The sequence below is a fragment of the Cupressus sempervirens genome, chromosome 5 (assembly GCF_028749045.1).
Source record: "Cupressus sempervirens isolate cs-2001-9-10 chromosome 5, ASM2874904v1, whole genome shotgun sequence".
Taxonomy (NCBI): domain Eukaryota; kingdom Viridiplantae; phylum Streptophyta; class Pinopsida; order Cupressales; family Cupressaceae; genus Cupressus; species Cupressus sempervirens.
This window is the reverse complement of record NC_143122.1, coordinates 530,146,807-530,174,544: the sequence shown is the minus strand read 5'-3', so window position 1 is coordinate 530,174,544 and position 27,738 is coordinate 530,146,807. Positions and strand designations below refer to the sequence as shown.

Genomic DNA, 27,738 nt, shown 5'->3' with positions numbered 1-27,738 from the left:
AGTTTATCAACCCTTGTTTTACATTATGTCTTCTCTATTCTTACTTGGGTTATTGAAATATTTTGTCATTTAATTATGTCTGATTTCTTTGCCAGTAGTAACCCAAGGTTGAATGTTTTTATAATCTCAATGTAGTATATGCAATGGGTATGACTTGTATGTCAAAAAAAAAAATTTAATTAAAATTTAATATTTATAGGAAATCTGAAATTGAGTCATGACAATAGTTTTTAAAACAAACGGTGATAAAAGTTTGCAAATATAATGTATTGTTTTATGTTTCAAATTTGTTGTATATTTGTAATAACAATATATGATGAATGTTTAGATGCATAATAGAGAAGACAGACTTTAAACATGAACAAGAATATTATAAATCATTTAATCAAAACTTTGGTGTGCTTCCTGGACTTCATCATCTTATCTAGATTTTGTATAAAGTGGTTTTGGTTTGTAATTTATCTTTTATGTATATATACAACCATTACCTATACAACCTATTGTATCTCTGGATTTCATTCATGATTTGCTTCAATTCTTACTATATTATGAAGTTGTTTGTATTGTGCATTGTTCATTCTCTATTAGGAAATTTCTTACTAATATGACCCTTGTACTTCCACTCAGGAAAAGTTTCAATGTATTTTAGTGTAAAAAGCCTGTAAATTTTCCACTAGGATTAAAAGTAAACTTTGACAAAATTCTTACACAATTAAAAAGAACATGTTAATGTTACACAAAGTGTGTATATACCAATAACATTTTCTTTTAAATTGTGTATTTGTTTTAAAAATATGTTGTACAACAGTTCATTTTGTATAAAAATAAGTTAATTTTTCTATTATTACACACTCTTAGGTGCTTTTATCTTAAAACTTATTCAACTAAATGAGTAATTAACAACTTGGCTTTTGTTTTTAATTCAAAATCAAAATCTAGTTGATTCATCTCTTTTATTTTCTTCCTTCGCAACATTTGATGCTATGCGCTTATTTGAAGGCATGCAATTGCATTCATTCTACATTTGCAATAACAATAAACAAAATACCTATTCTACACCTAACTACACCTCCAATTGAGCTAAGGTAGAAAAAACATGAGGAAAAATAGAACAAAAACTCACCAAAAAAACTCTTTTTTTATATTGTGTGACAAGGTTGATATTGTTGATAAGGAAATGTGGTGTCTTATTCTAGTATCATAAATTTTCCTTGTGTCTTATTCTTACTCCTAGAAATGGCTTGAGGAATGGTTGCTCTAAAGATTTTTAATATAGATGATAAATGGATAAGATTTGATATTGCACATTAAAGGATAACAATAACAGATCTCAAATGATTAACTTCTGACTTGAACAGTGAAAGTTTATTGTTAATCAATATTGTATCAAAGTTTCAAACTAATTATGTATTGAATTCCACTTGATAAACAACAAATTGATACACAAAAATTTATACTTGCAAACCAAAATTGGCATCTCATAATTGCATACCAAAATTTATTTTTTATTTTAAAATAAACTATTGTCATCGAAATTTTGACTCTCGTTGGACGCTTTCAACACTGTCCTCATCAAACTTTCGACAAGGACCTCGTCAGGGACATAGCATCCTTGTCGAACCAAGTCTTTTTCAAAGCCAAAATGGTCAAAATTTTGACACTCAATGGGCAATTTCGACAAAAATTCTGAGGACCTCGCTAATGTCATAGCATCCTCGTTGAACTATGATGTAAGCCACCATAAAAAATCAGATCTTTGACGCCACATTTTGCAAGCAACCTACCTCTTTTTTGAGGCCAAACTAGTCGAGATTTTGCCATGCAATGGACAATTTCAACGAAACTTCCAAAGAGGACCTTGTCGATGTTATAGCACCTTTGTCAAACTTCGATGTAAATCATCGTCGAAAATCATATCTTCGACATTATATTTTGCAAGCATTTGACCTCTTTTTCAACGCCAAGATGTGTCAAAATTTGATGCACAAGTTCCTCATCGATCAATTGACCAAAATTTTGCGACAAAGCCATTTGTAGAAACATCGACCACATAGAAAAATCGACCAATGAGCATCAAAAAATGAATACAATTTTAGTAGTGAAAGCATATCATGCCTTGGCAATGCAAAATGCTTCTTTATGTGGAATCAAATATGTTGATGCAATAGCTTTGACTTAACATATGAATCAAAAAAAAAATCATGAAAGACAAAATCTCATGGAAAGGATAATGCAATTCACCCCAATATTTGATTAAAAATAGAAAGAAGACTTGGAAGAATGTATGTGTATGTCCTTGAAAGAAAGCTCCTTTAATTGGCCTTCAATCAGGAAAGAAGCTATATCTATGGAGAGAAACACCTTGAATGCTTGAGAAGAATACTTCGTCTCAAATGGTTGTACTTAATTTACTTCATTGCACTTGATAGCTCATTAATTACTGCTTTTAGAGTGGTTATGATATTATGGGCTGCCAAAATGAGGAAATGGGGTGTTTATATACCTCTCATGACATTTTGAGGAATAATACTCAATTAGGCCATGTGTAAGTCCTAATCATCTACTATATTCTCAAGATGGGGACCCATTTTAAATTTGGGCTCAATCTTCAAGGTATACATCAGTTGAAATGCCCTAAACCTAGGTATGGATTGATTGAGCCATTTTATAACCACCAATCAGGGAACAACGAGATATACCCAATTTTGAAGTCAAGAGAATATATACGTCACAAATGGTAATATAGGGTATGGATGATAAAATGAACTATGGAATTGGAGGGAAAATTACTAAGCACACTTAAAAATAAGGGAAAATCTTGATTTTAAACAAGATTGAAATGTAAAAGCAACTATAGTTGTATTAGGTGTCCATTAAGTGACATACAAGATCCTAATATACAAAACACGCAAAGATGGGTGCTAAATATTACTTAAAGTGTACACTAACCAAGTGCTTACAATTTATTGTGGTGCTAAAGATTTGAGAGAGTTTTTATAATTCCCTTTCCTCAAGGTTAACGTAGTAAGTTGCTCCACTACTTAACTCCTTATAGTTTACAAACATATGATTGTCCCGTATATTTTATAAGCTACAAACAACGCAAGGTATAAAGTCCAATAATCAAAAGAGAATGACGGTCCTCAACCTATATATCTAGTCAGTATTGACATTGATATTGCATGCATCATTATTAGTGCTATAGTTGAAAAATTCAAACTCGACAACTTTATCAAATGTGTTATACATAAATGTTTGAAAATACTCTTTAAAATACACATACTGAATTTGATGAGAATAGTACTAATTTCCACAATCTATAAATCAAAAGTAGAAATTAGTACATTTCATTGTCCAAAAAACAAGTTTGAGTCTAAATGAGCTATAATGTCACTTCCACTATCTATGTCATATACAATATTTACCTCGTCAAAAGAATATGTTGGCAATTTGTACAACAATAATGTCATTATATGCACATTAAAGATTTATATCCCATTTCCTATCACCCCCCTCATTGTAATCGAGTTTTTAATCTAACAAATTCCAATAACTAATATGGATTTGTGAGTGGAGACCTAAATAAGGTTAATAGTAGTGCCTCTCATGGGGTCAAAAGGGGCAGTGCCCCTTGTAGGGAGAAGGGGGCAATACCCCTAATGGGATCAAGGAGCAATGCCCCTTGCAAGGTCTAAGATACAAGGTAGGGTCAAGGGCAAAGCCCCCGGTGCCAAGCCAAGTTAAGACATTTGGAACTTTTACCACCAATGAAAAACTTAGTGGTTTTTAAATACAAGTGAGAAAAATAAATTAAATGAATTTAGATAAGTTTTATAGGAAAATACCACTGCAAGTATTTGGCGCAACTCACTTGAGAGAACTCAAATCATACAAAAAAAATTGCCAAGTTCTAGATCTATAACTGAACATAACTCATTGATCTTGGTCGACATGCATAGTTTATTTGAGGATAAGATAAGCCAAACTGCTAGTTTTAATGTCAAGATTCAACACGAGATCAAGCATGGAAAGGAATATGGAGTTAGCTTAAGGCTGTGATTTTGTGGTCCCTTTTGACTATTCAATCTCATGCACATCATTAAAAACCCTTCAATTTAAACATGAGATTCACCTAGGATCTTTGATTACTTGACTGGAAATAAATCGTGTGATATGCAAATCCTCTCCCCACACATCAAGGGCCCTTCTTCCCATTAGCACCTTTTCCATTTTATGCATGGATTTTCACCACATCTCCTTGCTGCCATTTTCATTCTTGCCTCATCCTTCAATTGCATCCCTCCACACACATCATAATGTTTGCACCAATATAACACTCAATGCTTCGTATCCATCAATCCATCCCATAGACTCTGAACCCAACAAGCATAGACACCATACGGGGTTATAACCAACAGATATTACACAAGGCACACAACATCCTCAACGGCACTCTCAAATGGAATGATCAGAAATGGACACACCTCTTGTTCAGTATTATCAATGAAACAAAAGGCTCCATGTCCTTACAAACAGTGTCGTCCAGTTGAAATTGTGCAATCTATACGGCAATTTGCAACCAGACCACCAAAAATATAAATGGTAAACCCTCTACAGCAAGGTAAGGTACATATCTTCTGTTACTCTTATAAGGCTGAGACCACTGGTCAACACATACTATGCATTTTTTAGAATTCCGCCTTGATTCCCATTATAATGATTAATAGACACTATTTTTTAATTAATTTAAATTTTGGATTGTTAACCGTACAGCTATTGTTTAAATGGTGATAAGTTTAAAGTTGACTCAAAAACTATATAAATTAAAAATCATGGAAACATCACCTTCATCACAAGATGCAATATATAAATGTTATCTCAGCTAATAAAACTTCTTACCTTAAATCTGAACTTGGGCATCAACAATTTAAAACAGTCAATGATGGGTGTAAGTCCCAAGTATTAGGCAAAATTAGTATCCTTCAGACTAACGGAATCTAAGCTCAAAGAAAGTATGGTTACCAATGCAAGAGTAACCTCTTGATGACTTCATTTAAAAAGGCTTATTATTAAAATGATTATTAAGGTTTTATAGGATTATTGCAGCCACCATTTAAGCATATATAAATTGCAAATAGTTACTCTTGTCCTGACTGAATAACATGCAGATATAAGATGCTGTTTGCAGATACCCAAAATACTCCAGAAGTGTGTGCTGCCGGAAAAATTTCAACTGTAACCATTAAATTATTTGTTTTGTTTTCAGTGTTCACAGTTATTATTATCATTGAGACATCGAATCAAGATTTATCAATATCAATTTGAAGATACCTTCTAAATATCATGTATAGCCAGCGCTAGGAAACAAGAATGAAAGAGTGGATCATCCTTGAAGACACTATAACTGTGTGATTTTTTAAATGGTAAATCAAATTGATTGCATTTATACGTAGGACTTCTGCCATCACATTCAACTGAAAGAAAATCTCAAGGACAGGTTATATATTGCTGTTCAGGCTGCCATTTGCAGGATGGAGGACCTGGAGAACAGAATAAATAGCATGTCACTCAATACTTGGATTAATATTAACTCAATTATATCACGAGTAGCACGGGCTGCATACTTGTCATCTTCCATTTCCAAAGACATCCATATAAAATCCAGCTAGATGTGCTTTCTCCGGCTGTAGCTTTAGCTGCAAACAGTACATGCAATTTGTACGCCAGGATACTTTCTCTTGCTCTCTCTATTACATCCTGTGCAGAGGTATTCTCTTGCTCATCTCTCGAGAGCAAAAATTAAAATTCACAGCATCAAGCATCTCAAACCATATGTGTCATGCCAACTTGCAGAAGATTGGTGTGAGGAACACTGAGAGTCGCAATGCCTGCTCTACAGTTTTTCCTCAAGAATGCATAAAAATAATTTATAACCAGCTTCTTGAAAAACCAAGAATCCTTTCTAGCCCTGATATCCCCGTGACCCAAAAGGTAAACAACTCCAGATTCTTTAGCTCTGTTTATTATTGAAAGCTCATACTCTAGACTTTGATCATCAGTAGACATAACACTTGGAGGCAGCCCTGCGGATGTACTAGCTTCCTGCTGTGACTCTTGATGAGAAAAGTATTGACTTGACTTCCTGTAATTAACCATTAGGGGTTCTTCAAGGGAATCAATACTTCCATTAGAAGCTCCTGCTGATCTAGGGTCCTTCGCTTCATCTTCTGATTCTAGATTATAATCATCACCACTCTCAAGAGAGAGTTCATCAGCCTCTCTACGGATGAACTTCTCTATACTTTCAATAAGGAGTTGTTCGAAAGCCTGATGATCTTCCTTGTGGAAATCTTTGTAACCATACCTTGCAATACAGCGAAACATATGATAATTTTTTGGACATACTCGTCTGAATAGAAAGCGTTGGCTCTGGCTGACAAAAGGAACTGGTATGTACTTTATACATACAAAGATTATGGTGGAATGTATGGCAGGAAGACTTGTTATAAAATGCCCAAATATTGCAGGAACTCCATGAACAAGTTCATTATAGACCAACCCAATTCCTGGAACTCTTATTGTACCAAGATTAGAGCCTAGTTCCAGCATCAAATCCATTGAGACTTTAGTCTGCACTTCACTTTGATACTTCAGGACACTTCCATAGTTCCAAATATACATCACAAGGAGGATAAAGCTAGCAAAAACTAACGGAAGCCAGCTTCCATCACCCACTCTTATCAAAACTGCGATGAAATAAATTAGTTCAATGGCTAAAAACAAAACCAGGAAAGAAAGTGCCAAGAATACATTGGTTTGCCATATCAACACCATGATAATTGTTACTAAAACGGTTGTCACCATCATTACTCCCATTTCAGCAATACCTGCAACATGCTTTTGTATCAGCATGGTCATATTGAAGATGGTTGTTCTTTAAGGGTTCTCAAGGTTCTAATAGCTATTTTTCCTAGACTCGCCTCTTCAGATGAGGAAAAACTCTGTACAAGCTGCTACAAAGTTTTGAGAATGTGCTACTTCAAAAAAGCAAGAAACCTACTTAGATTGACATTCAGCAGCTCCTGTGCATAGTTTTATGTTTTGGATAAACCTTGAACAGTTAAAATAAAACAAAATCATATCTCTGTCAAAGACTTACCATATGCATTTCCTATTTTGCTTGTGGATTTGAAGGTGACAGCTACTATAATACAAAAAGTCATCAGGAACCAATTTACAATTGGAATGTAGATCTGGCCCATGAAACGCTTTGAGGTGTGTATGATCTTAAGTCTGGGGAAGCAACCAAGAGCCATCGACTGTTTGATACATGAAAATGTTGCTGAAATCATAGACTGACTTGCAATCAAGGCAGCAATAGTAGCCAGTACAAGAACTGGCCAGAATGCACCAGCTGAATTATTCATATACAAGAGCAAAAATAAGTCAAAAAAAGAACAGAAATAAAATGCTATATCACATCGAAATACCATAGACAAGCACAAATTGTTTGTTAAAAGACATGCCAAATGGTGGTTTTTTGCATAAGATGAAAATGCAAAATTTCAATAATCCATAAACAAAACTTCAAAGGATGCATCTTAATGTCGAATGCCTTGCCTGGAATTGATGCATAAAATGCCTGGCCGGCCATAGTTGGATTTTCAATAAGATATGCAGCTTGACCCATGTATGCCAGTACCAAACATGGGAACACCAAAAATGTGAAGGCTATCTGCATCAAACACTAAACCTCAAAAGCCAACTTAAGGGTTCAAATGCATAAGTTAAGAGTAGAGGCCATAAAAAACCTTCCACATTGGAAAAGATGACCGGCCTCTGTATATATAAAGATGGTGCATCTACTTGATCGGAAAGAATACAATAAATAAAATCTGTACAATTTTAAAATGAGCTTTACAAAGCTTACCTGGATCGACCGTACAGAGAAGTGCCCCAAATCAGCAAACATTGCTTCAGCTCCTATAAGAAAATTATCCCACTCTCCAATGGTTTAAAGTTTAAAGCATTCCAAAAGTAATATTGAAAAGCTATCAACATGCATAGCTTTGAAACTAACGTTGTTATCAATATAGAGCTACAAAAGACAAGAAAGTCCTAATTAAAATATTTCAAAATAATCACCTGTTATGCACAGCATGCAGCCTCCAAGAGATAACCATGCCTTACTTGGATTCCTCACAAAAAAGTAATAGATATAAAGTGGATTCAATGCTCTAAAAACACTCTTGTCATATGCAAGAATATTGTACAGTCCTATTGCCCCAAGAGAAAGGAACCATATGAATAAAGCCGGGCCAAATGCAACTCCCACTTTGCTTGTACCAAACCTTTGTATGCTGAATAAGATAACCAGAAAAGCAATTGATGCCATCAAGACTGCATCTGTAATATCCAAACAAAAACAAAATCAATCTTCCAATGTCATTAGAATTTGTTCAAAAAGTAAGAATGAGAGATAACTTGCCCTAAATTATATGGACAGCCTACTATATGTTCATAAAGGAGGCATATTACTTACCAAGACCCATCTTCAAAGCACTTAACACTAACTTAGGATTAAAAAAACAAGCATACCTAACACACTTCTCAATGCCTAACATTTATTGCAAATGCTCACAATGCATGTTGAGTGTCAAATTCTCTAAAAGCATTTGTGAAATGAATGGCATTCCATCCCTACTCAAGAAAGCACTTTTTGATGTTCTTAGAAAATAATCAGCTTTCAGTAAAAATCAAATGCTACGTAATATGATCTATAAACTAAAATGTGAAACCCATGCATTCAGAGTTTAACTTCAAGAGCCATGATACTGACTTTGATTAGAAAGACACACAAAAAGAAGCAAAGATAGAAAGAACAAGATCGCCAAAAACAGCTAGACCAAAATACCCTGGAGAAATGCACTTGTGGCTGAAAAGTCCAGCAAATATAAGCATTAACTCATTGAGAATTACTTCAATGTCATTTACAATTGAGCTAAGCCTCTTAGGCTTGATTTCCAAGCATATTCCAACACCCTGGAATCAGCTTTTATGACCCAAAGAATCCCTTCATGGTCCAACTCCCCTCTGCTACCTGTGCTTTCAACAGTCAATTAGGAACTCAGAAATTGGCAATTTGCTGCTCCAAATTCCTTCTACAAGCTCTCAAAATGATACTAGGATAATTCATGTTACAAATGATTATGCATAGCCTTACAAAGGCTTTGAATGTCAAAATAGTAGAGAAACCAAAGAGAACAGTGGAAATTGGAATGTCACAGGACATGTTTTCTAGTGCAAATTGAAACTGTTGCTTGCTACAGAAGGGTAATTTCAATTTTGCTGCTTGTGGTAACTGATAATTTTGTCCAGAACCCAATCTACTTTTTGAAGGTTTACTGTGAAGATAGTGTCACGAGGACGACTCAGACATCTCATCATCTCAAGTGATGCATTACATCACTTGAGGCAATTATCTAATATTTTGGCTTGTTAATAGTTCAATACATTATACCTCGTGAGAACCAATTACTAACAATCGGTTATGTACATTATATATCAAACTAAATAAAAAGTGCAATCTGGAGATTGTAATTAGCATTAACAAAGTCTGGATATGAAAAGGTGCAAGTTAACAATAACTTTCTAGTATGAATGGATGCAATCCATTCCTCCTTTCAAGTATAAAGCGACAACCAATATGACTTCCAATACTACTGAAGGAGATAAGAATACATTCAGATCTCTGGCTGAAGATTATTATATTGCATATATCATATGTCACAGAGGATATATTGATATCGCAACGAATTATCAAGATCGTAGTGTGTCTATATATATACATATATATATCACAGGATAACATAGACAGATTGAGATCGCAATATTGCAGAAGGTACTCATATACATAGCAGAAGATATATCATTGAGGGTATATACATATTGCAGAGAATATAATTATTGCATTACAGACATTAATACGTATTGGAAATATGTTTGACAGTATATATATATACATATATTGATCTTGAAATTTTGTAATCAGACCTTGAACATTTTGATAATTATATTCAGAGATTCTTTGCTGGGTTTTCACCTTCAAGATTCAAGGTTTTCCTAGGGTACCTTGGTGTATTTTGTGTTTATTAGTTTAGAATTCTGCTTTCTTTATTAATTTGATCAAAAAACACATGGTATCAGAGCTGGCTTGAAAAAGATTGTGATCAGATTTAGTTAGCAGTGAAGTTAATGTTCATCTCTCATATTCAAGGTACAATATCAAGTCACAAAATGGTGTTCAGGCTCAAGGTCAAAGGCAGATTTGAAGGTGCATCAAACTTCACTTCGTGGAAGTTTAGAGTACTTCAAAGAAAATGATCTTCTTCAGTTTGTGGAGGAAAATCTATCTGAACTAGATGATCACACAGAGAAACTTCAATTCAAGAAGAATGCTATTACAAAATAAATTTTTGATTCTCTGTAAAGGATCACTTAGTGCCTATCATTTAAAAAATGACAAATGTAAGGGACATATTCAAGACCTTGCAAAGCCTATATGAGATCAACAACACAAGTAGAGCTCTTGCATTAGGGCAACAACTTCATCACGTCAAAATGGTGTAAGGAGAATCAGTCATATCTTTCTTCATTAAGATCTGAGAGCTAAGGGATCAACTACACACACTTGGGGATCAAGTTATGAATAAAGACCTTGTCATGCTAGCACTTAATGGTCTCCCTCAAATTTGGGAACCTTTTATCCAAGGTATTAATGCAAGATCTAAACTACATAAGTTTGATTGTCTTAGAGCTGATTGCATTCAAGAGTCTAAACTGACTGCAAGAGGAGCTGTCAAAAGGCTCTCAAAATGTGGACACTCGTGTTCTTGCCACTCAAACTACAAAAAAGAAAGGAAGAAACTGGGAAAAAGCCAACTTCAAAAGGAAGAGAGATCACAGATCAGACTCTACATCTAATTTTTAAGAAGATGAAGAAAGATCTCTCACATTCAGTGGTTTAGATGTGACAAGTTTGGTCAATACACAAGATATTGTGTTTCAGAGCCTAAGCAACAAGTGAAAAACATTAATGAATTCTCAAAGGAAACACAAGACAGCTCAAATGGATTTCTCTTCGTATCTGCCCTATCAAGTAGTGTTCCCACAGAGAAAAAGCCAACTTCAAGAGGAAGAGAGACCACAGATCAGACTCTAAATCTAATTTTAAGAAGACGAAGAAAGATCTCTCTCACATTCTGTGGCTTAGATATTGGGTTTCAAAGCCTAAGCAACAAGTAGAAAACATTAATGAATTCTCAGGGGAAACACAGGACAATTCAAATGGATTTATCTTCATATCTGCCCTATCAAGTAGTCGTCCTACGGATAGTGGCACCTGGCTAATTGATAGTGGACCTTCTTGACACATCATGGGCTATTCAGAACACCTCTCGGACCTGGTAGAAAAGGAGGCAAACCTTCAAGTGATCATTGCAGATGATGCATACTATTCAGAGAAAGGACTTGGGGCTTCATCACTCAGATTATCTGTGATTTCTGTTCATCTAAAGAATTTTTATTTGTGCCAAGAATCAAGAGGAATCTCATATATATATTTCAGCTTTGGAAGACGACAGTTATCAAGTAGCATTTTTAGAAGGGAAAGTTGTTTAATGGCCAAAGAAGTCCACCATCAAGTCTGCACAAGTGATTGGAAATTGACATGAGAGCTTGTACAAGGTTTCTATATGTCCAGTTCAAGCCCTTCTAAATAACACTTCTAGTTCCAACAAACTATGGCATAGAAGACTTGGACATTTACGTTACAAATCTCTTCCATTATTAGGAGAAATGGTTAAGGGAATTCCTAAACTTAGTCATGTACAAAATGGTAGTTGTAAAGGGTATGATATGGATAAAAATATCAAGTATCCATTTCACACTCGTGTAAGTAGGTAAAAATAAAATATTGGAACTTGTACATTCTGATTTATATACGTCAATTGCATCCCTATGTGGATTTTTGTATTATGTGACTTTTATAGATGATTACTCTAGGAAGACTTGGATTTATTTCTTAAGGTCTAAATTAGAATGAAGTCCTAAGCAGATGTAAAGAATTTCAGGCACAAGTAGAGTACTTGTCCAGAAAGAGAATTAAAGTTTTAATGCCTTACACTTCTGGTAGCTGTCGTGATTTCTATATCAAGGCAGGGATCAAAAGGAAGTTTTGTGTCCCTTACAAGTCACAGCAAAATAGGGTTGCAGAAAGAAAGAACAGATCAATTATTGAAACAGCAAAAGCCATGATCCGTGATGACCTTCAAAACTTCTTATGGGCAGAAGCCTTTAGAACTGCAATCTATGTTCATAATAGATGCCCTCATCAAATGTTGGAGAATAACTCCAGAAGAAGCCTTTTCAAGAGTTGATCTTGATGTAAGTCATTTGAGAATCTTTGGTTGTCCAATGTATGTCCATGTACCTGAAGACAAGAGAACCAAGTTGAAACCCTCTAGCAAGAAAGGGATATTTATCGGTTATAGCGAAAACTCTAAAGCCTAAAGGATTTACATTCCTAGTCAAAAGCAGATAGAGGTAAGCAAAGGTGTTACATTTGAGGAAGACATTGCTTTTAGAAAAACCAAAGGATCGTGCATGGAAATAGATGAAGACTAAGAGTGTCCTCAAGACATGGACATTGATCACTCCTGAGATTCAGAGGGAGTCCGTTGAACTTGAAGAGAATGATGATCCAATTGAGCCTTTGCATCCAACTAATGGGCCTACATATATTATTGTGAATAAAAAAAGACCACTTTGGGCAACGAAAACTGTGCAAAAGGTAGAGCAGTTTGCAGCTCCTAGAGGCACTTTTAGAGAAAGTAAAAGACCACACAGATTCTTTAGCTTATATTGCATTGATGTGTAATATCATTTAAACTGAACCTTCCAATGTTGCGGAAGTCTCAAATTAGCAAATAAAAAAAGATGCTATGGATGAATAATATTTAACAAATTCTCTCCTAGACCTGGGGATTCCAGGTTCAATTCTCTCAAAAGTCTTGTCCTTGTCAGATTCTGTCAAAAGTCTGCCACAGAGACCGACTTTCACTGGGAATTCTTTCAGAGGAACCCTGGCAGAATTTAGATGACTTTTGGGTGACTTTGGCTTCCAGCAGAGGAACCTGGACAGAATTTCAAAGAATTTGGTCAAAAAATACCCTTGTGTTTACTCTTTCAAAAAGTTGTTAATGCCAAATTAGAGTCAGAATTAGACTTAAGCACATGATTGGACTCAAATTACTAATCATATCTAATCTGAATTAAACACTACTTGAGAAGAATCAGGATGTATAAAAGTGACACATGTCTATAATCATATGTAATACACCATAATTCGTGCATACAGGCTGACATGTATAGAAAATGATGGATTAAAAGAAATCTAAAGAGATCTTTGTTGTGGTTAGATCTGGATCCAAACCCTGCTTTCTTGGCTTCATCCAGTCTAATCCAAAGCTGCTTTCTTTGAGTCATCCAGTATGATAATTCATGTGTGAAGCTTAAATTATGGTAACAATCACAACCTTGGCCTTAAACGGGCCTGTAGCATTACTTTTTCTAATTCTAATTTGCAACAGCAAAATGATGATGATTTTTTGGATAGTTTTTTAATGATATTTGATCGCGATGGCAGATTATTAATGTTGACATTATTATTTCAAACTAAAACATTGCAATGGCAGTGTATTTTGCTATGTTCCTTTAACATTAGCATAGTGGTGTTTGAACTTATTTGTGCTGCTGCATATATGTACATCTATCTATCTATCTATCTATATAAACATATATGCTTGTACAGACGAACCCAAAATGAATCCGAACCCAACTCAAATAAAAATCAAATGAATCTTGAACCTGAATCTGAACCGGCAACTTAGAATAATATTAATCCATCATTACAAATGATATTTGGGGTATTGTACCTAAGTCTGAAGGGAAATCAGTTGTATCTTCCAAGTGGCTATTCAAGATTAAGTATGCAATAGATGGGAGCTTTAAGAAATTCAAAGCTAGATTTTTTGCATGTAATCTCTCTGAGAAATAAGGAATTGACTATGAAGAAAATTTGCTCCAATTGCTCGATATACTTCAAATCAGACCCAGCATTGCCATTGAAGCAGCTAACAGATGAAAGCTACAACAAATGGAAGTGAAGACAACTTTTCTCAATGGTGTTATTGAAGAAGAGGTCTACATTGAGAAACCTGAAGGCTTCATGACTCATGTGAAAGAGTATCATGTCTGCAAATTAAAGAAAGCCTTATATGATTTTAAACAAGCTCCTCGAGCATGGTATGAAAGAATAGACTGATAGTTGAGTTTGCGATTCTGCAAGAAAGTTGTTGATGTGAATCTTTACTTCAAGGTAGTCAATGGTGAAGCCTTATTAGTGCTATATGTTGATGGCTTATTTCTTACTAGGGAAGAACATCTTGTCTCTAGATGCAAGAAGGAATTGAATTCAGAATTTGAGATGGACCTAAGACTCGTGCATTTCATTCTAGGACTGGAAGTATGAAAGAGGCCTGATGGTATCATCCTAAGTAAAGGAAAATACACCATTAACATCTTAAAGAGATTTGGGATGTTAGATTGCAAATCTAAGTCTACACTGATGGAAACCAACTTTAAGAAGTTGAATCTTGCAGATCCTACGATGTGTTGGTTACCAAAACCACAGATTGGAAATCCAATAACTTGCCAATTCTCCAACACGATTCCACAAACAATTCTAGCCAACGAACAAGAATCACCTTGATTCCCCATGCACCTTAGGCTTCGCTACACCTAGAAACCTAAACCTTCACTCCAAACCTGATCACTTGATCCGAAGCTTTTCTATAGTGAATTTAAGATTTGCGAGTTCTCTGGTTGGCAAGGTCCTCAAACTCAATCAAAATGAAATTGACTGTTGAGTGCTTAAAACGGTTGAATATTTTGTATAATGCTTGTCAATAATGGATTTGATGCTTGTAAGGAAGATATAGATTTTCTCACTTCAATAATAAAAAGACCAATGCCTCTGCTCATCTGGGCAACAAAGTCACCTACAATGAAGATTATCACGTACAACTTTATAAAGTTCTATGCACTTGAACTATAAACAATTTAATAATCAAGATGCAATAGATCAAGTATATATACACAATTTTAAACAAGTCCAGATTGCACTTCAACTCCTAAGGTAGGGAGACAAACTAGATATAAACATGGAAACAATTCAATATTTCACTATATCTATAATGATCAGATTTAAAATGCCATAAATGACCCAGTCCACTTATCTGACATTAAAATTGCTTACAAAATTTAAAATTAAAGGACGAATCAACTGCAGTTTAAATCTCCATGCCTCAAATACAAACAAAAAGCTTTTTAGTTATCATTAAAATATTATTTTTAAATTTTTATTACAAAGCCAAATTTTTGCTGCTTATTCCTCCTTACAAGTGAATACATGAATATTTCTTCTTCTTTTTCTTTTTGGAATATATGTCTTCTTGTATCCTTGTATCTCCAACTTCTAACTTTATTTATATCTTCCTTATGTGAAAGATATGAAGTCATATTATATTTCCTTATAAATCGCACCTCTTTTATTTAATCAACTATTCTCTTTTAGTTGATCGCACCATTTTATAAATTTAGTTTATCCTGGATTACTAATAATCATGTCTTATAATGGATTGATTTAGACTTCATATGCCACCATGTAAGGTTATAATTTGATGACTTTTCAATTTCCAGCACATTTTATTTGATTCCTTCATTTCAACACTCAATTTGGGTGTGAAATATTCTCATTGAACACCAACCTGCTCTTGACATTGGAGGTATTAACTTTAATAAATGTTGAAAGGATATATTTTATTTTCCACACCTAACTCTAATGCTCCGTTCATCTTAAGTGTGGAATAGACGTTTGCATTCTATCCTTTCTCTCGTTCCCGGAACAGTAATAGTTTTCCCAATAAAATCAATTCTGGAATTCTTTTCCTGAGACTCCTGCGAGATATAATCTGCTGTGGTGATTGTTCTTCCCTTTGAGGTCCATGAACCAATACAGAAGGACCCAACAAAATGAATTCCAAAGTCTATATTTGCAGCTCAACATTATGACTCCTCCTGAGATATTTATCAAATACATTCTTTTGTCACGTCTTTGTATGCTACTGTGTATCATTATATAAGTGTGTTGCTGCATATGACTAGTCTTCGTACCACTGAAAGCTCCTTGTAAAACCTGGGCAGTGCCATAGTATGTGCACCAGAAATCCAACCATATAGAGCTCAAATCCACTTCAGTTGAGTGCATACACTTCGAATAGCATTCTGTGTGGTACTGTGGCATGTTTGCTTGATATGTTACTGTCATTGATTTCAATTACTGCTGCACATCAAAATCATCTATAACAAACTTTTATGTGTCTTTGACAGATTTCACGATATCAGGTATGATATTTATGATATGCATCAGATTTTTTATCCATTAACTTCTCCTTATATATCTCATTTACTAAATTGGATGGCAATATCATTCTATTGGGGCTTAATAGTAATGATGTTGTAGTTGTTTTGATCCATCGCTTTACTCAACATGTTCATCACAGGTCTTCAAAGTATCAATATTACACAATACATTTCACCACTATGTTATAGTTGTTGTCCGTACAGGTTTCGAATTTGCTATCTTTAAACTGTCTTCTTTTGTAATTGTATTGCCTCTTCCTCAATACTATGTGGCTGAGAAAAAAAAAAAATTTCTGTTTAGCAATAACAACAGTTTCTGGGCCAAACATAAAACAAACCTTCCATATACTGTTGTAAAGTGACAACAAATTGTCATTTAACAAAGAACATTAAGAATCATTGATACTGGACATCTGGAGCGGATATTCATGATTACTGCCTGCTATCATAGATTGCTGAGGTTAGCCTGAACTCGTCAGAATAAAATGGATGGTCCTACGATCACATATCTTACTGAAATCTTCACAGATTTCATTAATGTTAGATAAGATTGCATTCTTAGTCCTATCTACTATCTCCTTAACTTTTCAAATAGAAGAAAATCATGAAAAATTAACAAACATGGTGGAAACTGATCACTTATTTGTGGCTCCGTATTTATGTCAATTTTCTGTTATCATTAGCCTAGGACATAAAAGAATTGATGAATAAATTCACTGAATGTAGAATCCCATCGCATATATTATGCAACCAGCTCCAAGACAAGAACAGTATTATTAAGAACAGATGGATGGCATGAACAGTCTTCCTTTGTAATCTGGAAATGACCTCGATGTTTTGACACATCATGCGGATTATGCAATGCCCTGGAATACTACCTTTCCAATTTTGATAACTCGTAGTAAAAAAATGGAGACTTAAATTGAGGTTCCATCAGTAGCTCCCGTTGGGGACACATGCCCCTTGTGGGCATAATGAGATTCCAGCTATATCTGGAGGAGCAAACCGAGCATCCATGCTTAACATGATGCAAGGTGAAATTGGGTGGCCCCACGCCCCCCAAAAGTAATCATTGATTCTTTCCTCTATCACTTTGAACCTTGCTGAATTAGATGCATCATTCTTATAGACAATATCCACTTCATCAATGCCATCTTTGGTTTTTAACTTTTGTTTTGCCTTTGAGAAATCATTAGGTGCACCATGACTTTTGCTGAATGGAGGATCCCTGGTGCATTTGATCAGTCATACCTTTAGAAAATATTACTTCAGTTATATTAGGAATTTGATCTGATAGGACATTTGGAAAAAATTCAGAAGTTGGTTGATTCCATCTCATTTTCGCATGTTTGATACAACTCCTACTCATAGCATGAACTAATGCCTGTCTCACCTTCTGAACATGTATCACTAGTTCTATCATCTTTGAAATTAGGACTGCTATCTTTGTCATGATGCTGATGGATCTGATTGCATAAAAATTCTTCTTCAAATAATGGATTCAAAAACATAGAGAACTCGGGTATATCTTCTTCTTTTTTCCTCTTCAAGCAATGGATTCAAGATTATAGAGACTTCAGACATACCTCCATGGGAACTTTCATCTAAAACTTCCTCCTGTTCATACACCGTATGCAGTTCTATTTCATCTTCACAATTTGATTCCTGGGAATTATCATCTCCTTCATCTATCCCCTGAAGATGTGTTGATCTATCAACTTGTTCACCATAGTGAATTGAGAAAACATTTGCACCATTTATTTCAACGTGCTTCTTATATACTAGATCTAACAAGGCTGAAATTTCTTCCAGACTGAGAGAATCCTCTTCTTCATATTTACATTCATTGGCATTTGTTGTCATAAAAATATCATCATAATCGGTTTCCTCCTCAGACTATCCACAAATTTCTTCTCCATTCAAGTCTGAAACATCATTTGACTCATATGTTACTTCAGTCCTGTATTCTTTCTCCTCTACAACCAATTCATTATCTGTAAGTTTGAGGAAGATAAGAAACTGATGATCATATAAGAGATTTAGTTCTCACATTTTGTTGAGAAGATCAAAGGATGAAGGTCTACATTCGGAAGGTATTTCTTGATAGGCGTTAAACATCCTCATGAAGAATTGTACTACATATACTTCTTGTTTTTCTAAGTTCAAAAATGCATCCAAATGATATATATAACTTGAACTTTCATCCTCTTCTTCTAATATTTGAAAGAGAAGCTTCAAGTCAAGGTCGTTTGGCGAGATTCCCAACTCATGAAATTTTCTTATGAATTTCATGTGTGGGTGCATGATGTTTGAAGGTACTTCTCGAAAAATATTCATTATTCTTATAAACAAATGTGTTGCGGATTCGCCTTTATATCTTTCCAAATTGAAAAATGCATCTAAGGGGTGTATGTGTGCTCCATCCATCGTGTAACATAGATCCCCTTCCTGTTCATAATACATATTCTCCATAGTACATGATCAAATCATTTCCCTCAACAGAGCTACCAACCGAGATTGAAATGAATAGAGTCGCCACTTCTATCGAGGAATGTATTGATTTGTATTGATCTTTTGGCTTCTTGCTTAAAGCAGAGTACGTTTCCAAACAAACTGATAGAACTGCTTTATGATTCTGATCTATGAAATCTGAAACTCTGGGTAACTTCACAACATATACTGTGAGCAATTTTCCCTAGTAGAGTCTCTAATCTATTGGTTCCCAAAACCGCACATTGGAAATCCAAGAGCTTGCCAATTCTTCAACAAGATTCGACAATCAATTATGGCCAACAAACGAGAATCACCTTGATTCCACTGCACTTTAGGCTTCGCTACACCTAGGCGGGTAAACCTTCACTCCAAACCTTATCATGTGATCCGAAGCTATTCTATAGCGAATTTAAGCTTTGTGAGTTCTCCAGTTGGCAAGGTCCTCAAACTCAATCAAAATGAAATTGAATGTTGATTGCCTACACTGGTTGAATGTTTTGTATAGTGTTTGTCATTAATGGATTTGATGCTTGTAAGAAGGAAGATATAAATTTCTCACTTCAATAATATAAAGACCAGTGACTCTGCTCATTCGAGCAACAGAGTCACATACAATGAAGATTATCATATACAACTTTAAAAAGTTCTATGCACTTGAAATATAAACAATTTAATAATCAAGTTGCGACGGATCAAGTATATACATGCAATTCTAAACTAGTCCAGATTGCATTTTAATTACTAAAGTAGGGAGACAAACTGGATATAGACACAAAAACAATTCAATATTTCACTATATCTATAATGATCGGATTTAAAATTGCCATAAATGACCCAGTCCACTAATCTAACATTTAAAATTGCTTACAAAATTTAAAAATAAAGGACGAATCCACTGCAGTTTAAATCTCCATGCCTCAAATACAAATTAAAGGCTTTTTATTTATCATTAAAATATTTTTTTTGAATTTTTATTACAAACCATATTTTTGCTCCTTATTCCTCCTTACAAGTGAATATATGAATATTTCTTTTGCTTTTTGGAATATATGTCTTCTTGTATCCTTGTATCTCCAAGTTCTAACTTTATTTATATCTTCCTTATGTGAAAGATATCAAGTCATATTATATTTCCTTATTAATCGCACCTCTTGGATTCAATCAACTATTCTCTTTTAGTTAATCACACCATTTTATAAATTTAGTTTATCCTGGATTACCAAAATGGATCGATTTAGACCTCATATGCCACCATGTAAGGTTATAGTTTGATGACTTTTCAATTTCAGGCAAATTTTATTTGTTTCCTTCATTTCAAAGCTCAATTGGGTACAAAATATTCTCGTTGAACACCAACCTGCTCCTGACATTGGAGGTATTAACTTTAATAAATGTTGAAAGGATAAATTTTATTTTCCACACCTAACTCTAATGCTCCATTCATCTTAAGTGTGGAATAGATGTTTTCATTCTATTCTTTCTCTCGTTCCCATAATCGTAATAGTTTTCCCAATAAAGTCAATTCTGGAATTCTTTTCCTGAGACTCCTGTGATATATAGTCTGTCATGGTGATTGTTCTCCCTTTGAGGTCCATGATTTGATACAGAAGGACCCAACAAAATGAATTCCAAAGTTCATATTTGCAGCCAACATTATGACTCCTGAGATATTTATCAAATACATTCTTTTGTCACCTCTTTGTATGCTACTGCATATCATTATGTAAATGTGTTGCTGCATATGACTAGTCTTCATATCACTGAAAGCTCGTTCTTGTAAAACTTGGGCGATGCCATAGTATGAAGCAGAGCATGTACACCAGAAATCCAACCATATAGAGCTTGAATCTGCTTCAGTTCTAAGTGCATACACTTTGAATAGCTTTCTGCGTGGTAGTACGGCATGTTTCCTTGATTGTTACTGTCATTGATTTCAATTACCGCTGCACATCAGAATCATCTATAACAAACTTTTATGTGTCTTTGATAGATTTCACAATATCAGGTATGATATTCATGATATGCATCAGATTTTTTATCCATTGACTTCTCCTTACATATCCATTGACTTCTCCTTATATATCTCATTTACTAAATTGGATGGCAATATCATTCTATCAGGGCTTAATAGTAATGATGTTGTAGTTGTTTTGATCCATCGCTTTACTCAACATGTTCATCACAGGTCTTCAAAGTATCAATATTACACAATACATTTCATCGCTATGGTATAATCGCTCTGTAGAGGTTTCAAATTTGCTATCTTTAAGCTGTCTTCTTTTGTAATTGTATTGCCTCTTCCTTAATACCATCTGGCTGAGAAAAAATATATTTTCTGTTTAGCAATAACAACGGTTTATGGGCCAAACATAAAACAAACCTTCTATACACTGTTGCAAAGTGACAACAAATGGTCATTTAACAAACAACATTAAGAATCATTGATACTGGATATCTGGAGTGGGTATTCATGATTACTGTGTGCAATCATAGATTGCTGAGATTGGCCTGAACTCTATCAGAATAAAATGAATGGTCCTAGGATCTCATATCTTACTGAAATCTTCACAGATTTCCTTAACGTTAGATAAGATTGCATTCTTGGTCTTATCTATTATCTCCTTGACTTTTGAAATAGAAGACAATCGGGTATGAAAAATTAACAAACATGGTAGAAACTGATCTCTTATTTGTGGCTCCATATTTATGTCAATTCTCTGTTATCATTTGCCTAGGACAAAAAAGAATTGAGGAATAAGTACACTGTATGTAGAATCTCATTGCATATATTATGCAACCAGCTCCAAGGCAAGAGCAGTATCATTAAGAACAGATGGATGGCATAAACAGTCTTCCTTTATAATCTGGAAATGACCTCGAGGTTTTGACACATCATGTGGATTATGCAATGCCGTGGAGTACTAGCTTTCCAGTTTTGATAACTCATAGTAAAAAAACGGAGACTAAAATTAGGGTTCCATCACAATGTATAGAGAGTTGATGTGTTACTTAATGTATCTAGTTAATACTAGACCAGATATTTGCTATGCAGTAGGTGCATTTAGTTAGTTTATGTGTGAATCCAGATAGATATATCTAGTTGCAGCCAAGCATATCTTGACATACTTACATGGCACAGTTGGATATGACTTGAAGTATTCTTCCAGCGTTGACTTAGACTTGCAAAGCTATACGGATTTTGACTGGGCAGAAAGTGTTTGTTACATCCCAAATTTTTGCTTAGTTTGAAAATGCTCTTATAGCCGTTGAGATTTCGTGTGAAGTTTCTCGACTTCTTGGAAAGTGAATTGGAGGTTACTCATTATGATGTTTTATGAAAATGATTACTTCTTATAGTAACTTGAGGAATATGTCATTATCGTGATAATTCTCTTTTTGCAGGAGCACAATGAAGGGGGGAAGCATTCCCAGAGAAGGAATTGGCTTAGGGGTACCAATCTACCAGTGAGCCAATAGGTATGAGTTATAATTACCTTGGCTAGGGTTAAACAGCTAGGCAAGCAAGAGTATACTATGAACAACCATGAGCTAACCAAGTTAATATGTGTATATCATTAAATAATAAAAGAAAAACACTAAGCATTAATTAAACTAAGTTTGTTACCTTTATAATTTGGGATATTTCTAGAGCCTCTTGTTGTGTCAAGCATGTTTTAAAATAACAACACCATAATACCTATTTACTTGTACATACATACATACATATATGTTTGTGTGTGTGCGTAAAACAATTAAGATGTACAAGAACGTATACGCCTACTTTAATTTTGACACATACATAAGTTACATATGTTTAGGATTTACGCGTGTTTATGTTTATGTGTACATACATATATAGGTATACAAAGATACAATGACGTCCTTGTATTAAAACACTAGGAGGATGAAGTTATTTAATTTTCCCGACTTTGGCTATGGTCTTAATAATATATCTTGAGCAGCCATATTTCTTATTTTCTTCAGCGGGCTCTTATGTTCTTTTGGTGGCCATTTTAATTTTATGTTATTGCCACATATGTCCGATGGCTCTTTGTTTCCATAACTTATTTTGCCACCTTTCTTTCTTTTTGCTCGTAACCAAGTATGCAACCAATAGAAGCAAGTTTTATTTACGATGGTTCTTAATGCCAATGATGCCAAATTCCTTAACAATCGTTTATAGCTCTGCAACTTCAATCCATATCTCATCGCATATTGCTTTCACAATCGCCTAGTGCATCACAGCCACATATTATAGTCACAGTAGTATATGGAATGCACAGTCGCTTATTGAAATTACAATCGCATTATTGAACGCATAGTTGCGGGTTGATCTGAAGACCATTCCATTTTGTACCTCAGTTGTATCTTGTTTGCAACTCATCCCACACCGTTTCTTAGTTTCATTCCATAGAAAAGATCCATTATTCTTAGCTGCTTATTACAGCAACGTGCATCATTGTTGGTGCGAACCTTTCATACAATGTCGTGAGCCAATTCAAGGGCTGCACTTCATAAGATCAATACTACACAATTGCAACCCTTTCTTCACACTTGCAACAAGTGCTAAGGAAATTGCCCATATATCACAACATCTTACCAAGTCGTGCACTTTTTCTAAGATTCTAGTCCTTGCAATTTGATATAAGAGGTTTTGAATTCATAGCTTGGTAAAAGAAAGAAAAGCATTGATAAACATAGATAGAATCTAACTCGGAAAGTAGTGTCTTTTATTTGCTCATGTTTTAGCTGCGAAAATAAGCTTAAGAGTTGATTTCATTTTTGCCATTTCAATTCTTCCCAATTTAATTTTTGCTAATTTAGATGTCATACTCAGATTTAATTTTTCCCAACTGACCATATTTAACAATCTTCACCATTGTGTGGGTACAATTATTTAAATTATCTAATCTTGCCTTTTTTATTGCTAATACTAGAGAAGTGATAAAGAATAATAGTTTAATTCTCCACAAATATAACCATAATATAGCTCCTTAATAGCATTACTTCGAATATTCAGAGATAAAAAAGAATCTTTGTTTCTCCATTTCAAAACTCTACAAATGCCTTTGTTGAAACCTCGCAGGCTAGCAGAAAACCAGCTCTGATAGCATTGTAATTCCCCCATCGGATATTTCCCCAAAATTCTCCCAAATAATTTTCAAGAATTTAAGCAAATAAACTCATGCAAAAGTTTTAAGAATAACCAACAGAATTCCAGAAAATTCCCAGATAACATATACTCAGAAATGTTATTGCATTTAATATTCAATAATACAAAAACATAATCCAATCTTAAATACATAAAACTACAAGAAGATTGGATAATTATAAACGATCCTGAAATGCAATGTGAATTCTGTTGCAAATACACCTCAACTAATGAGCTTGGTTTCTGTCCAATCTACCAAGATTAAGGTTTCTATCCTAGGTTTCTAAATAGAAAGTTGAGGCTTCCCAAATCTCTCCAAGCAAAATCTGAAATCAAATCACAAATCCAAGCATGCTGAAAAGTTTCAAGCTTCCTTTTGATGCCCAATACAATATCTCTTCAATTTTCCTTCTTGTCTCTTCAACTTTTATTCTTTTATGTAAAAATGTCCTTTTCACGTAGGAGAATTAAAGGCCCTTTTCAATAATAAAATGACTTATTAATATGTGCCTTCAGTTAATAGTCACTTTATTAAATAACTATTAAATCTTTTGGCATTAAAATAAACAACCAATTGAACTCGGAATATGTGATCACTTGTTGGAAAGGTCTTGACAAGCAGCTCCAAGTCCAATATTGAAATGCCAATATTACAAAACCTTAACTTCCTATAAATAGTATCTTGGAAACCATGCTACATCACTCTGATTGGCTCGAAACTATAAGTGCCTAGGCTAAATCTCACACTAATCTGTGTAAAATCCTGCATAGCCCATGGAACCATGGTGAAAAAGGGCTAATGACGCATGAAGAAATAATAGCTAGAAAAAGGGGGCATTACACTATTTCTAAGAATGTGAAGTGGGAAAGACCACCCGAGGGTTGGATTAAAACAAATTATGAATATCAGCAAAAGAAAACCCCAAAACATCTAGTACAAGTTTTATCGTCTAAGATTGGTAGGGAAATACCCTTTCTATTGGAGCAAAAAAGATTAAAGGAATTAACAATATTGCAAATGCCAAAGTGGCTTTCTTGGATGTTAAGATTGAGAGATTGTTGGAGGTTAAGAGAGTACATTTGGAAGGAGACACTTTATGCATAGTTTAGGCTATCATTAATGGCACTTCAATGGCATGGCATCTTCAAAATTTTATTTTGGCAATTGTGGAGGAACTAGCCAAGTTTGAAGATTTTAAGGTGAGTCGTGTGCATAGATCAGGAAATAAAGAGGATGGTTGTTTAATTGTTTTGCAAGGTTTAACATTCTTAGTTGAGGCAATTATGTGTGGGCTCATGTTTTTATATTTCTTATTCGTTGGCCAAAAGTTTGTGAATGATGTCACCCATTTCAAATAGGTGTGAGTTCATGATTGCATCTAATGAGGAGTTACACGATTTGGCATCCAGAAGTACGTGGTGAATATCATACGACTTGATGTTCTGGAGGCCACTGCTCATAGTACGTGGTGAATATCATAAGACTTGATGTTCTAGAGACCATTACTCATGGTACTTGGTGAATATCTTGCATCTCATTCTAGAGGCCATTACTCAAAGAGTATTTGGTGAATAGCATAAGTTGATACTCTGTAGACCAATACTCAAATGTGATATCAAAATGGCAAATATCATATGTTGATATTCTTGAGACCATTGCCTTATTGAGTGCATGGTGAATATCAAGTGTTCATATTTTGGAGACCATTACTTAGACTTTTGGTGAATATCATATGTTGATATTCTGAAGACCAATACTCTTGATATCATATGTGATACAAAATGGTGGATATCTTCTAATCAAAGATATCTTTAGAATTTGTCATACCTAATATTACCAATGGTGTAATATGTGTCTTGTGTTTATCCTCCCTAGCTAGGAGGGAGTGTTGATGTTTTGGTAGCTTTAGTAGGATAAACCTGTGAGATCAAATAAATTATTATAATTTAAAATATATAATAATTATTATATTGATGAATAGACATGTCTCATGAAGGGACATGTCTCTTCTCTTGGTTTATTCCTCATACAAATACAAGAGGATGCTGCCATTTGGAAAGTAAATACCAAGCATTATTAGACTCACTGTGGGTAGCCAGCAATAGTGTTTACAGCTACAACTATGACTTCATCCTTGCTACAACCACCACCATCATTCAGCAACAAGAGGAATCATGTACTAACTTGAGAACACATGAATGCTACTATAAATGACTCCTAACCCTCACTCCATGTATGCAAATTGTAATAATGCCCAGTTCCTAACTTCAATGTAGAACTACACAGGCCTTCAAGCTATACAAACATATTATGATTATGAACTGCTATCTAAATCTGAAAACTCTATTCGATCACACCTCCAAACTACTCGAGAATTTCCTTGCCAATAATATAGTCTTCCTAGGCTTAACATGAAATTATTTGAGCGATGTAAATAAACTAACCACCAGACTGTGTATTTGAACAGTGTAGAGATTATTAGCAAAGAGGGATTTTGTCCCCCTTAAACAGAAAAACTCCACCAGAAATAACCAAATTCTTCAATCAAGCCTACAAAATGAGCTCCACAAGTTTTCTTTTATAACACTCTCAAGAGGTTCTACTCTCTTCACCGATCCAAGTGGGATAAAACAAAGGTCTCCCAAATATTAAAGGTCTCATTCTTTTAAAAAAGATGATTTTCTCCTCTTAGCTAGGGTCTCAAGTGACTCCTTTCTCAAAACAACATTGTGTCACTAAGTCATCATGTACAAGTCGCTTATGTCATACAGCAACTATAATGATGACATTTCAATGTTAGGCAAACAAAGGCCAACCCAGCTAAAAATACACTTACTAAAAAAAGCAACTACTAATAAACAGTGTCAAACACCAAATTGGCCCAATCTGAGATACACTGAAACTTCCTATAAATAGTAAGTGTTAAAATTGGCCACTACTAAAAACAGAAAGTTTTGAACATGTCTGAAATCACTCTAAAAGGTGTCATTCATCTCCGTTGATCTATGTAAACTCACTTGGGCATCTAAAAGCCACCAAAAGTCAAGACCAACTGCACTATGAGAGAACGGTGAAAGTGATGACATTATAGTTGGATGATCATACACAACCTTTAGAGGAGAGCATTTGTGAAGACATCAGTGCTAATTAGCCTGGGAGTGACTCTCTTAGAGGGGTAACTGGCAACGAGAACTTTATTTCTGATAAAAGCAATCAGTCTTTTGATGCATGGGGTCAAATTGTTTTGGCAGGTAAGTATGATGGAGATCCTACACAAGATGAATTTTATTTTGATTGTGATAACGTTATGATTCTTTATTATAGAGCAAGTATTGAGGATAGTATTGGTGATTGTGATGTAGATCTTCAAACAAAATCTGAATTATCATTGCATGGGGCTGACTTTATGTAAAAGTTCAGGAATTTTTAGATGATTTGGATTTACAATATGCTGCTGAAAATAATAACGAAGATGCATGAGAGACTTGTGACAGCCTTGGAGTCATTGATGAAAGGTGCAATAGTTTTGATTTTGATATTCATCATCGCA

At 34.6% G+C, this 27,738-nt stretch overlaps 1 protein-coding gene across 1 annotated transcript in view; it reads right to left on the bottom strand.

The window, feature by feature from the left end:
• Positions 1–5,216: 5,216 nt before the first annotated feature.
• The window catches only part of LOC149557035 (putative potassium transporter 12), a 133,404-nt gene continuing 110,882 nt past the window's right edge, over positions 5,217–27,738 (bottom strand). Inside the window, exons 5-9 of the mRNA XM_089831687.1 lie at positions 8,146–8,406; positions 7,931–7,983; positions 7,621–7,735; positions 7,160–7,414; positions 5,217–6,887 (exon numbers count right to left, since the gene is read on the bottom strand). Of these exons, the coding sequence (XP_089687813.1) occupies positions 5,824–6,887; positions 7,160–7,414; positions 7,621–7,735; positions 7,931–7,983; positions 8,146–8,406 (1,748 nt within the window). The 3' untranslated portion in view covers positions 5,217–5,823. The remainder of the gene's footprint in view (positions 6,888–7,159; positions 7,415–7,620; positions 7,736–7,930; positions 7,984–8,145; positions 8,407–27,738) is intronic.